This window comes from Antechinus flavipes, chromosome 4, assembly GCF_016432865.1.
Source record: "Antechinus flavipes isolate AdamAnt ecotype Samford, QLD, Australia chromosome 4, AdamAnt_v2, whole genome shotgun sequence".
NCBI classification, from domain to species: Eukaryota; Metazoa; Chordata; class Mammalia; order Dasyuromorphia; family Dasyuridae; genus Antechinus; species Antechinus flavipes.
The window spans coordinates 339207869-339221257 of record NC_067401.1 but is presented as its reverse complement, the minus strand read 5'-3'; the positions used below and the strand labels follow the sequence as shown (position 1 = coordinate 339221257).

At 36.0% G+C, this 13389-nt stretch overlaps 1 protein-coding gene across 1 annotated transcript in view; it reads right to left on the bottom strand.

Annotated features, from left to right (window-relative positions):
• The window catches only part of MTHFD1L (methylenetetrahydrofolate dehydrogenase (NADP+ dependent) 1 like), a 203085-nt gene that overhangs the window by 103223 nt on the left and 86473 nt on the right, over positions 1-13389 (bottom strand). Inside the window, exons 17-19 of the mRNA XM_051997936.1 lie at positions 10377-10453; positions 7157-7297; positions 480-548 (exon numbers count right to left, since the gene is read on the bottom strand). Of these exons, the coding sequence (XP_051853896.1) occupies positions 480-548; positions 7157-7297; positions 10377-10453 (287 nt within the window). The remainder of the gene's footprint in view (positions 1-479; positions 549-7156; positions 7298-10376; positions 10454-13389) is intronic.

Here is a 13389-nt window from a genome sequence, read left to right as displayed (position 1 = left end):
GTTCAATTAGAACAACTTCAGGGTTAATTCCCTTCAGAAAAAGAAACAATCCATAAAAATGAAACTGGATGGAAACTGCATCATTCCACAACTTTCTACTTAGTTACTAGTTTAGTTAGGAAAACAAGATCTCCAAGTTATAGTGGGCTGAAAAATAAAACTGGCACTGTAAGCAAATAAACTCCCTCTTTTAGTCACCACTTTTAGTATAAGTTGTCCCCGATCTGATTTTTAACTTCTGTCAATAGCCCCTTATCAGCTGAAACACTGCCAAGATGGCTGCCTTTGAGACAGATTACATTTCTTTAGTTCAGAAAAGAACTGGCTGTTGTATTTCGATAATGGTTGTAGGGAAAACCTGTAAGTGCAGATATAAGAGATACTTAAGATTCAGTGGGAGAAGGAGGAAAGTAAATTTTAAGGAAAATTGTAAAGAAATAGGTGAAATCAGTCAATAAAAAAAACAAAACATAACGCACCTCTAAAGTCTGCATCAGAGTTGGCTTAATTGCATCTTTCATCAAAACAGTCAAAGCTCCAGTCACTCCCTAAAAAAAAAAATTACATGTCAAATTTTTATGCTCATTTTATTGCAATGAGATCTAAGTATTAAGCTTTCCATCCTCACTTGAAAACGTGTATGCAGACACAAATGTAAAGTCAAATTCCAATTATATATCTAAATTAACCATTCTTTAAATAAAGCCAACAAGTCCTCCTTCCCTCTGCCATGCTTTCTAAGTAGAATTCACACAAATAATTTATTCACTAACTCAGTTACTCATTCAATTCATCATTCCCCTCTTGGTCCTGCTCCTGGTTTCCAGACTTCCAAACCATGCTTTCTCATCCTGAAACTTCCTTTAATGCCTGAGGTCTGAAGCATCACCCTTGCAGACTTCTCTTAACATGGAACATCTTATTCTAAGGCATACCACTGGTAAATTCTTACAGGAGACTTCATCTTGTGGCAGGGTACAAATCAGCCTTCATTCTCTTCCTTTCCTTCCTTCCAAACCATTCCCCTATACTGGGAGGTTTCAACCTCCAACTTTACAGCTCTCTTTTGGGTATTGTCTTTTCCCATTAAATATGAACTCTTTAAGGACTATTCTTTTCTTTTTCTTCTTTTTTATTTATTTATTTTTTGCTTATCTTTGCATTCTTCATGTTTAGGATAGTGGCTTGAACCCAATAAGTACTTAAATGCATGCTTCCTTCCTGTTAAATGCTACCATGACAGTGGTATGGGAGACACAATAATAATTAGGACACAGTTTCTAATTCTTAAGGAGCTTAAAATCTAGCAAAGAAAACATACTGTACACAAAATACAGAGATCAGACCTGAGATTTCATTAGTATAGGCAATTTCCTGGTGAGAAACCTCTTTTTACTGATGCAAGTTAGTCTTTTCCCTGCAACTTATAGTGGAAGAGTTGCTTAGAATACTGAGCAATTAAATAATTTGGACAATGCCACATAGCCAGTATATATCAGAGGCAAGATTTGAATTCAGGTCTCCCTGTCTTTAGGATCCACTCTATAGTAAATATGCATTACGTATTAATTTTTATTAGTACATATAATTATACATTAAATAACTACAGAATAGTATACATTAAGACCATCAAAGAGTGGCAATGTCCTATAGAAGGTTAGAAAAAGAAAAGATCGCTTCTTATTGTGGTGGGATAGAGTAGTGGAAGTGGTGAGCAAATCACCAAAGGTTTCATGGTGGACCTTAGACCTTGAGAATAAGCAGGAAGTCTATATAGAGAGTTAGACAGGAGTAAAAGCACAGACTACTTACAAGGAATGGTGGGCATTATGTGCAGTGTGAAGAGGTACGAGTAGTACCTGGAAAGATGATAGGGGCCAGTTCATTGTCTGGCTGAAAGATCTGAACTTTATTTAGAAGACAAGAAGACATAAAAAGATTTGGGAAGACAATTGTCCTGAATATATACAGTGTTCTTACAGCTTTTGCTGTTAGCACTCTACTTGTGTAATTTATTTCTTTGTCCTTGCGTGATCTGAGCCATATACTTCCAATAAAGATACCCTTTGATCCAAGGATCCCTCTACTGGTCATTATGAAAAAGAAAAATTGGATCTCTCTCAAATGCAGCCATCTGAATGCCATGCCAATTGTTATCTCTAAAGACAGGATTATTCATTTAAAGAGATTCCTAAAGTTTATTTTCCAACACTGGCTTCCTTGCTGTTCCTTGAACAAGACACTTCCTCTAAGGAGTCCGTGTATTTTCATTGGCTGCCCTCATCTCTGGAAAGCTTGTCATCTTTGCCTCCTACTGGTTTCCTTCAAGTCCTAGTTAAAACCCTATTTTTTAAAGGAAGCTTTTCCCAATCTATCTTAATTCTAGTGTCTGTCTTCTACCAATTATTTCCTGTCTTTTCAATTTATTACAGTTGTTTGCCCATTGTCTCCCCCATCAGTCTGTGAACTCCCCAAGAACAGATAGTCTTTTACCTTTCTTTATAATTCTGTTACTTAGCACAATGTGTGGCACATAGTAGGTGCTTAAAAAAAAAATGTGATTGACACTACATAGCAGATTGATTAGAAAAACAAAATTTTAATGGCAGCTTTCTGAACTATTAATAGTGGCTTGGTATGGCCAGGTAATCATTTTGTGGTAGAATCTTCCTTTTTTACTAGAACATTTAAACTTTCATACTTGAAAAAATAAAAAAAACCTTCTATGATATAAGCAAATATCTATGACTTCTACAACATAACACTTATTAAGAAAAAAGGCATTCTCACTTGACAAGTACATTCCACACTCTGGTGTCCCCTTGAAGTTTATAGACAAAAAAATCTCAAGCTGGTAATGCCATCTCCCTTATAAGACAGGAGCAAAAGAAATGTAATGGCTTTATTTCCTGCAAATCATTTCTGCTTACAATCTGCAATGGTATAATATTAGCTGGGGAACTAAATAAAGAAGAACAGTTCAATGGGATAGACTACCCCAAGTAAGATGGTAGGTAATGAGATGCTCATTTATCTGTGACACGTTTCCTAAATGCTGCTCCTTAAAAATTTATAGAAGTCAAAATATCATAAATACCACCTTACTGAAATGGATGAAGCCCTTTGTGGCTACAATTCCCAGCATTAGCTACGGTGATCCTTAGTGCACTTCTAGTAAATGCCATTTTTTTCTAAAGTCCAATATCTTAGAATTCATAACAAAGAGCTGCCTGGAAGTAGTCTTTCTTCTTTAGTCATGGAAAGCAAGAAAGTTTCATTACTTAAAACTCTACTTAATTTTGTATGAAAACCTCCCTGTGGAGATTTCAACCAAGAGAATGACAATAATAAGACAAGACAATCTGAGAACTAAGAAACATAAATAATTAGAATTAGAAATAAATAAATAGAATTTATATGCCACTGTGTGCTAGGCACTATGCTAAGTACTTTACAAATATTATCTTATTTGGTACTCCACAACTCTGGGTGATAGATACTATTATTATCCATTTACAGGAAAGGCAGACAAAGTAAGTGATTTGCCTAAGATCACAGCTACTAAGTGTCTGATAATGCATCTGAATGCAGGTTTTCCTCATTCCAGATCAGGTGTTCAATCTACTGTACCAATGAGCTGCCAATGATGTACCTGAGGTCCAACAGCTAGAATCTGTCTGAGAGAAGATTTGAACCCAACACTTTCTGATACCAACTTTATTTTATTTTTTTGGGTCTACCTTTTTATTGCTATACCAATCAAATTGCCAAAACATTATTTTATAGAACTAGAAAAAAATAACAACATTCATTTGGAAGAAAAAAAGTCAAGACTATCAAAGGAAACAATGAAAAAAAATGTACAAAGGATGGTGGCTTAGCAGTACCAAACTGAAAACTATACCACAAAGCAACAGTCTCTGACACCAACTTTAGCATTCTACCCACTAAGATGGTTACTGTTGATTTTGCTCGTTGCTGTCCTCTGGGACATGAATCTTCATTTACTGATTTCTCAGCACTCAACTTATTCTCTCATTAATATGTTAACAAAAACAGGCCCCTGCAAGGGCTGCTCACCCACTACAGTCTTACTTGTTTCATCTCCAGCTGGCCTATATTTCCTTATCACAGTGCAACTGACTTCTGCCAACTCTCTCCCCATGTATGGAACACTCTCTCTCTTCCACCTCTGCAAATCCCCACCTCTCTTATAAGGCAAACAGGTGATCATAACAGCACCTTCCTTCCAGGATGCTGAAAAAAAATGAGATCATAATAATATTGGACTACTATCTACACTTGTCTTTTGTTTTAACACAAAGACTAATATCTTAAACACACCTACTCCTCCTGGGGAAAGCAGGTGGATGTGAAGATAGGTAATTGGGGACTCCTCTCACATTCTGCTGTCTGATGCTGACATGTGGGAAGAATACAGAAATAACTATGCTATATTGCAACACTTCAGTTCAGCATTCATTCCCAGATATTTACCCATAAATGTTGGTCAATTTGCACAGGGTGAAAACGGGGATTATTTCTAGAAAGCCATCTTTGCTCTTAATTTGTGGTGAATATATATAATGATTAAAGGTAGCCCACTTTCCCCTTTTCTCAAGTAGCAACCTCTACTTCTACGAACCTCATAGTTTATTCAGAAGACAAGTTTCAAAGAATTAAACAAGAATTTATCATGTACCTAATATGTGCCAGGTGCCAGGATACAAAAACTCCTGTCTTCAAGGTTACATTCTACTAGTGGGAAATAACAGATAGGTAGATACAGTTAACCTAATTGGGAAGAGAAACAGCTATACCTATGCAGAATTAAGAAAGAGCTCATATAGGAGATAGTGCTTGAGTAGAAAACTGAAAGGAATTAAGGGATTATAAAATGTAGAAATGAGGAGGAGAAAATGGAAATGGACTGAACTGGGGAAACACCTTTTTTTTTTTTTTTTTTTTTTTTTTAACTATAACTTATTTTTTAAAAAAATTTTTATAGCCTTTTATTTACAAGTTATATGTATGGGTAATTTTACAACATTGACAATTGCCAAACCTTTTGCTCCAATTTTTCCTCTCCTTCTCCCCATCCCCTCCCCTAGATGGCAGGATGACCAGTAGATGTTAAATATATTAAAGTGTAAATTAGATACACAATAAATATACATGATCAAACTTATTTTGCTGTACAAAAAGAATCGGACTCTGAAATATTGTACAATTAGCCTGTGAAGGAAATCCAAAATGCAGGCAGGCAAAAATATAGGGATTGGGAATTTAATATAATGGTTCTTAGTCATCTCCCAGAGTTCTTTCGCTGGGCGTAGCTGGTTCAGTTCATTACTGCTCCATTGGAACTGATTTGGTTCATCTCATTGCTGAGGATGGCCAGGTCCATCAGAATTGGTCATCATATAGTACTGTAGTTGAAGTATATAATGATCTCCTGCCCTGCTAGGGAAATATCTTTGAAAGGCGGACTAACCAACAGGCTACAGCAATAGTTCAGATGTTAAGGGATGAGGGCCTGTACAAAGTGGTGGCGTTGTCACAGGAGAGGAGGGAACAGGTACAAGAGATGCTACCAAAGTGCAACTGATAGGACTTGGTAAGAGACTGGATATGGGGGATGAATGATATTGAGGAGTCAAAGATGGTACCTAGAAGTAGCAAGTCGGGGAGAGGGAGGGGGTGAAGGGGGACCTGGGAGAATGTTGGGGCCCTCAAATATAATACGCTAGTCTGGAAGAAATAAGGGTTTGGGGGGGGAAGATAATGGATTTAGTCTTGATATATGTCAAGTTTAAGATATTTACAAGATGTACAAGGTAAATGGAGATTTAAAAAAACAAAAAACAAAACTGGGTGTCACAAGAGACAGTAGGGATGGATAAGTAGATTTGAAAATCACTGGCACTGAGATAATAATTTAGTTTATGGGAGCTGATGAGATCATTAAGTGAAATGATATAAAGGGAGAAAATAAAAGAGGGTGTGGAACAAGGCCTTGTGGGAAATTCAGTTAATGACCGGGACCTGGATGGAGATTGAAAGGAAGAGAATCAGGAGAAAGTAGAATTCAAAAAACTGAGCAAGAGAATCCAGGAGAAAAAAATGATTGGCAGCATCAAAGAAGGGTTGCAGAAAGAGATCATTAGCATTAGTTTATAATAGATCACCCATACTTTTGAAGGAAGGGCAGCTAGATGGCACAGTGAGCTGGGAGTCAGGAAGACTCCTCTTCCTATTTTCAAATTTGGCCTCAGTCCCATATTGGCTGTGTGACTCTGAGTTAGACCCTTAATCCTGTTTGCCTCAGATTCCTCTTCTGCAAAATGAACTGGAGAAAGAAATGGCAGAGCGCTACAGGATCTCTGCCAAGAAAAACCCAAATGGGGACATAGGGGGAAGTGGACATGACTGAATAACAAACACAACTAAAAAGCAAAAAGTATAAATAATATTTATATGATAAATAATATATAATATAATAAATAAATAACAGTATAAATAGCCTATGTTCCCCCCTGCCCCCAAATTTAGCGGAGAAAGGGAAGATAAAATAAAAGATCAATATGAAGTAATGGTTAGGTTCATTGAAAGTTTTTTAAATCTGGGCTATTTGGAGGCAACAGGGAAGAAGCAAGTAGATAAGAGTTTGAAAATTAGGAAAGGGGAAAAAAGATTAAAGAATCAGGGCCAAGAAAACCAAAGAAGAAGAAATCAGGACCTTGATGAGGAGGAAACTTCATTCTCAAAGACTCAAAGAAACAAAGAGGAGGTCCAGGGAATTTTAGGTGTAAAATTGAGAAGAAATGGGAGCTTACAATGGATGGTTAAAGGAAAGGAATCATTGAAAATATATTTTTTTCTTTCCATTCTTTATGACAAAAGACTAGTAACCTTTTTTGCTTCAAAGTGGAAGATAACCTTAACTATTTGAAAAAGTACAGCTTATGGAAGAAAAAAAAAGGACAGATTGCTTCTTAAATCTTCAATTATGCAAGTATTTATGTTAATTCTTTGAATTCCTAAAGTGCAATTGTAAAGCTCACAGAATTAGGAAAGTCTTCACTTTTGCTAGTAAACCAAAGGAAAGGATTACAAATCAGGAGTTTTTGACCTTTGCCATCATTTATATGCCTACCAAGTCATCAGCAGTTACAGGTTGTCCTTTCTTGTCACTGGCCACTACCATTCTCCCCAGGCGGATTTTCATATCTGCCAGGTTATCCGTTAGTGCTAAAACAGCCATGATCTCACTGGCAACAGCAATATCAAACTGGGCCTAAAGCAGACCAAAAAAAAGAATTTATTAGTCACACAGGTGCCTTTCCATACTGTTCTTAAAAGAAAAAGATATATATTGAGCTATAAGAATAAAAATTAAGTACATATACATTTGTGTCTGTCCTTTTGTTCTGTGTCTCAGTTATCCATTTAACAAATTAATTACTATGTGTCTTGGAAAACACTGCCAATGTTTTCCTTTCCTATTCATATTTTCTGCCTTTCCTCTATTTGATGAAACAAGATTAATATTTGTAAAGCTCCTAGCACTGTGCTTACCACCCGAAGGGCACTATATAAATGCATATTCTCTTCTCTATTTCCTTTCTCTTTTGCATGAAATCTATTAATCAAAAAAAGATTATATTTGCCTCCCAAAGAGAAAAGCATAGACATTTGTGAAATCAAACAAAAACAACTCCCCCTCCCCAAATGGAGGAATCTTTGTGAATTCAATTGAGATTGTTTGTAAAGCATTTAGTAGTTACTAGCACATAGTAGGCATTAAATAAATGCTTATTCCCTCCCTCTATTTCCTTTCTCCTTTGCACTTCCATCTGTCAGTAAAAGACTGTATTTACTCTCTAGCAGAGAAAAAAGAACACAAAGAAGGTAGGCATTCATCAAAACAACACTGTTCTCTCCCCACCCCGCCTACAAACAGAGAAACATTTGTGAATTCATTCCTTCTGATTCCAGAAACTTTGTGGAAACTGGTTTGTTTTTTCCTCCTAGCTCATTGGATTTTCACAAGTGTTTCCAAGTCTATGGTCCTGATTAAGAAGTAATGGAAAAACCTTTTGGATTAGCTAGATTTCATTAGGTGAAAAGTTCACCACAGAATCAATTAATTTTGCAGATTGCACAAAATCTCTAAACTTTTTAGTGGTTAAGACAAGATGAACAATTTTATTTTTAACAGCTCAAAAGATGTTCTTTTCTCTTATGACTGTGCTCATAAAGCAAGTCAGAAAGCAATAGAAGGACAAACTTCAAGAACATTAGGTGGATTTCTGAGGTCTCCTTCAATAGTTTAAACATTGTAAAAGTTCTTTTAGTCGAAAGCATTCAATTCAGTGAATGTTACTAGGTACCAACAACGGACAAGGCTTTTATTCTCAAAAAGGACTAAGACAGTAGGAAGATAAAGCCATGATTTAAAAGTGAATTGGATTTAAGTGAGGGATGACTTTCACCAGGCTAATTTCCTTCTCCTGTCACCTAAGTCTGGTGGCCAGATATAGATCAAGGTAACTGGAGATGGTCCTAGATGAAATGGGAGATGTTGGCCTTTTAAGCAAAGGTCTTCAACAGGTCTCAGTTTAAATTGGGCAACACCCATCAGTGATTAAGGCTAGGTAATAAAGAAATGAGGGAAAAGCCTAGTCATAAATAATTAATCTGGGAGGAAAAGATCATGAGAAAATAAAGGTGAAAATGACAGTTCTAGGAGCAAGTATTTTACTGATTAATATTCAAGGTATAAGCCAAATTATAAGTTAAACCTGAGATATTATACCCAAGAGGAATCACAGCAGAAAAAAAAAAAAAAGCAGCAATACTATTAGTTCCCTGCTTTAAGCAGGGAAAAACTGAGCATTTTTAAAATTAATTCCTGTCAGAATTTCAGTTTGAATTTATTATTTTGATCAAACAGATGAATCTCCTCTGGAAATCATAAACACTTAAACATGCTTATGTAAGAAACAATTATAACCTTGAGCTTTTTTGGGGGAAAGAAGGGAATGGACATAAGATCATTCACTTTAAAAAACTATTATTATCAAATGAAGATTCCCTCTAAAATAATAAAAATTCAAAAGTCAGTACCAAAGAGCCAAAGGTCAAATCTGAATGAGTAATTTATTAAACCAAAGTTAAAGACTGTTATCATTTTTGTGAGATGGGTGCTTGACCTCCTTTTCCAAATTAACTAATCAGAGGTATCTTTAGGTACAAAGAAAAAGCATTTATTTAATCCCTACAGGAAGAGGCCCAGATACACACCTGGGAAACATCTCAGCTCCCACCATGTGCTTATGAACCTGACCAGCCATAAGTAAAACACCCAGTTAAATAGGTAAAGACCCAAGCCTTTTCATTGGATAGATTAAAAGGGCATAACCATACTTGACCAATAATCAGCAATGTTGTCTGCTTCCCACAGGTCATATCACTTCTTGTAACTTCCTGTCTGACCTTTTAGAGATCATGTGACTTCTCAGGGTCCTTCTTGGATTCAGAGTCCAAGGCCTGATCTCCCAGCTCTGGGAACATGGATCATGTGACTTCCTGAAACTTGAGGCCTAAAATCTCATCTTTCTACGCTGGATATAGGGATCACGTGACTTAATCTCAATAATGAGAAATTAGTCCCATTCATTTTCAAACTTCACTTTTAGTTGGTCATTTATCAACAGATTTTTTTTCCATCAAAAGACTATTGTAACTTCGTATGGGGGCAGCTAGGTGGTACAGTGCATAGAGTACTAGCCCTGAAGTCAGGAGGACCTGAGTTAAAATTTGGTCTTAGATATTTAACACTTCCTAGCTGTGTGACTCTGGGCAAGTCACTTAATCCCAGTTGCCTCAGTCAAAACAAAAAACAAACAAACAAACAAACAAAAAAAAACACCTTATGTTTTTCAAACAATACAAAGAATTAGAAATGGCTCTTGAATATGATAATAAAACTTAAAAAAATAGAACCCCATTGCATCTGGCTGGAATATAATTTTTTTTAAATCAAGAAATTTAAGAGCTATCATACTACAAAGGTGACATTAATTTTTTCATTTGATTCTTTTAATGACCTATAGACATAGACAATTCTACAGAAACAGTAATAAAACTATTAAAAATTAACATTCCAAGGAACCTTTCCTTTTCAAGTAAGATAACTAGATACATTTCCAGACTGGAGATTATGGAAACCTTCCCCAAATCCAGATGAATAGAAGAGCAGGAATGGTAATTAATTAGTCATTGTGAGTATAGAAAAAGGCAAAGATATATCCAATTAATTTAACTGTTTCAAATTGGGAAAGAACTCATTCCTTAATTATAAATTCACTCACCTGACGAAAGAATCCTTTCTCTGTCTTAGATTGCCCAATGGTTATTTTTCGTAGAAATCGGTCATTTGTGTCCAAAACTGAAAGACAAGAAAAAATATTAAAGTAGTCTCACAAATTCTAGTTTTCCTAAACTTTTTTTATCCATTAGTGCATATTATGCAATGTCTTGCCATATATTTTATACTACATTAAATAATAGCCAAATCAGCAATTCTTAGCAAATAAACCAAAATGTCTTAAACCACCAAATTTATGTTACTGCAATTTAGACCTCTTCATACTTCTCTCTCTGTGCATTTTTAACTTTATTAATCAGAACATTCAATATACATTTATTAAGTACTTGTTACTATAAAGCAACAAAGTTTGATATGAGCTTGGGGGAGGGGAGTAGGCACAAAAAGACATATAAAGCACAGATCTCCCTCTGAAGGAGTTTACAGCCTAATAGGAAAGAAAGATAAAATTTCTTAACTATGAAAAGAATCTGGAAATAAGACCAAAAGGCATACTTGTATAATAGAAAGAGAACTTTGAACCAGTCACAACTTCCTAGATTCTCTGATTGGGGGAGTTGAACTGATTTCTGACAACCACTAAATACAAAGGACAGGTCTAGGACACATGAGGGGGAAACTCAGAATTTCTGATTGGAAGCAACCCCTGAGATCATTCAGTTCAACCCATAACTTAAGCAGTCACCCAAACCTTGCTTAAAGATCTCTAGTAAACAATGACTTTCCTATTAGGAAGTTTTTCATTAAATCAAGACCAAATTTGCCCATTTGCAATTTCCCTCCAAGTCCTAGTTTTGTCATCTGGAGCTAAACATAACAAATTTTGCCCTTCTTCCATAGGACAGCCTTTTAAGTACTAATGTTCTTAGTGCTCCACCTCCTCCTTGACCCTCTCTCTTTTCTCCAGGGTAAACATATCCTGTTTGTTCAACTGATCTTAATATTTTGGACTTGAGGCTCTTTATGGTTTATCAATGTTTTTCTTAAAATGTTATATTAAAAGCTGTATACAATGGGTTGGTGAGGAGGGAATCATCCACTCCAGATATGAAGCTATATAAAAACATGGGTGGCAGAAAGGACAGACTGTGGACTAAAAGGACAGGTAGCAGGTTAAGGTAGCTAAGAAGGGATGAGGGCCTGACTAGGGTTAATTGGCAAGGAAGTTGAGAGGAAGGGAAAAAATAAGAAAGACAAGGGAGGCAGAGCTGACAGAACTTGGGAGTTGACAGGATGTGTGCAATGAGGTAAAGGAAGGGCTCAGATTAGGAGCCAGGTTCATTGAAAGGATGACTGGGCCATTAACAGAAATAGAGAAATTATAGTGAGCCAATTAAGCTAACAGTGGTATTAAGGTAGCTTTGTAAAAAGGGAAAAGAAAATACACAGAAGCTAAAAATTTTCCTTCTTACTTTAACTTGCCCATCCCTACTTGCCCTTTAACTAAGCAATGACTAGGCAATGTAAGTCAGATTTGCAGACATAAAATCTCATGGAAAAAAAAATGGGAAAGGATGGGAAACCTTACTGAATTTCTTACAGGCTGCTGCTATTTCTTCCTGAGGCCTGTAGCAATTTGCATGGCAATATTAAAATATATCATTTGAAAAGATTAGAACTTGGTTAAAAAAAGAAAAAGAAAAAGGGAGTTCCTTCTCAGATCTGTACTACATACAACCTTGGCATAGGATTGAAGTTTTCTTTTTATCAAATTTCAAAAAAAGGCCAGCAACCAAAGTTCAGCTGTTTTTCATTTTAAAAAGTTAAAAAAAAAAAAAAAAAACCACACATACAAAAACTTCAGACAAAAAAGCAGCTTGGGAGATCTTTGGGAGTCGGTGGCATCAAAAGCCCATCTGCATCTTCAGGATGCCATCTGTACTGGAGAGTTTCTCAGAATTTACAATTTTATTGAAGCTGAGGAAAAAATATGTGTAAGAGCCAGAGAGAAATAATCATAGTTTACATTTACATAGCAGTTTCAATAAATGAGAAAATAACTCAAAACGATTTCTCGCAAGTTTAGTATGAAAACAGTTGAAAGAAAATTCTGCAACTTATCTATATAGTCAGCTAAAAGGCAATCTAGTCAATCTTTGGAATTTAATTTCATTTAGTCGGGTTATTTTTGCTGCATAATATTCTTTGAGCCCTAACTAAACTACAATTATACCTAATACAATTTCTGCTAAGTCTCTTATAACTGAAGTTACATGACAAATGCATCAGTTTTGTTTATTCTATTTAAAAAATTTAGTTGATACTATGCAAATGATCAATGCTGACATTTGTGTTCTCAAGCTGGGTTGAGTGAAACTTGCTCATTCAGAGACTGTTGTTCTCCCTTCTTGAAGAGGACCAAAGACATTAGAAGGATGACATCTTGATTTGCAAGTGAACTGCATTTAAATGAGTCAAACTTCAATTTCTCTTCCAGTTATCAGGGTCCAGTGGCAAGACATAGGTCTGGACAACTGGCAATGGTCCCAAAAAAAAAAAAAAAAAAAAAAAGGTCCCAGATGCAGAGGGAGACTTTGGTCTTTTTAAACTAAGGTCTTTTTCCAGTCACAGTATGTTATGGGCCAGAACTCTGAACTTGAATTAAGGATTCTTACAAGATGCTAACTCAGTGGAATTGATAAAGACAATGGTTATCTAGTTTATCATGGTGATTAATAGTTCTCTAAGTTCAGTATGACTGATTTAATCTTAAAACAAATAATGGTTTCCTAGTGATATAATGATTGGTTTATACTCAGTATGGAAAATATAAGCAGGGACTGAGAGCCACAGAGGAGAAGCTTTCAGAAAGTAGAAAAGACAGGCAGGAAGCAGGAGCTCAAGCTCTCAGTACCAAGGACAGACATTCATTTGATCTTCAGTCAGGCCACTGGTGGCAGGCTCTCCTCCTGCATTTCTCCACTGAAATCAGGACTTCGGAAAGCCTCTAAGAAAGCTGTCAAGTCCCAGGTAAGGAGACAACACAGGAGTTGGAC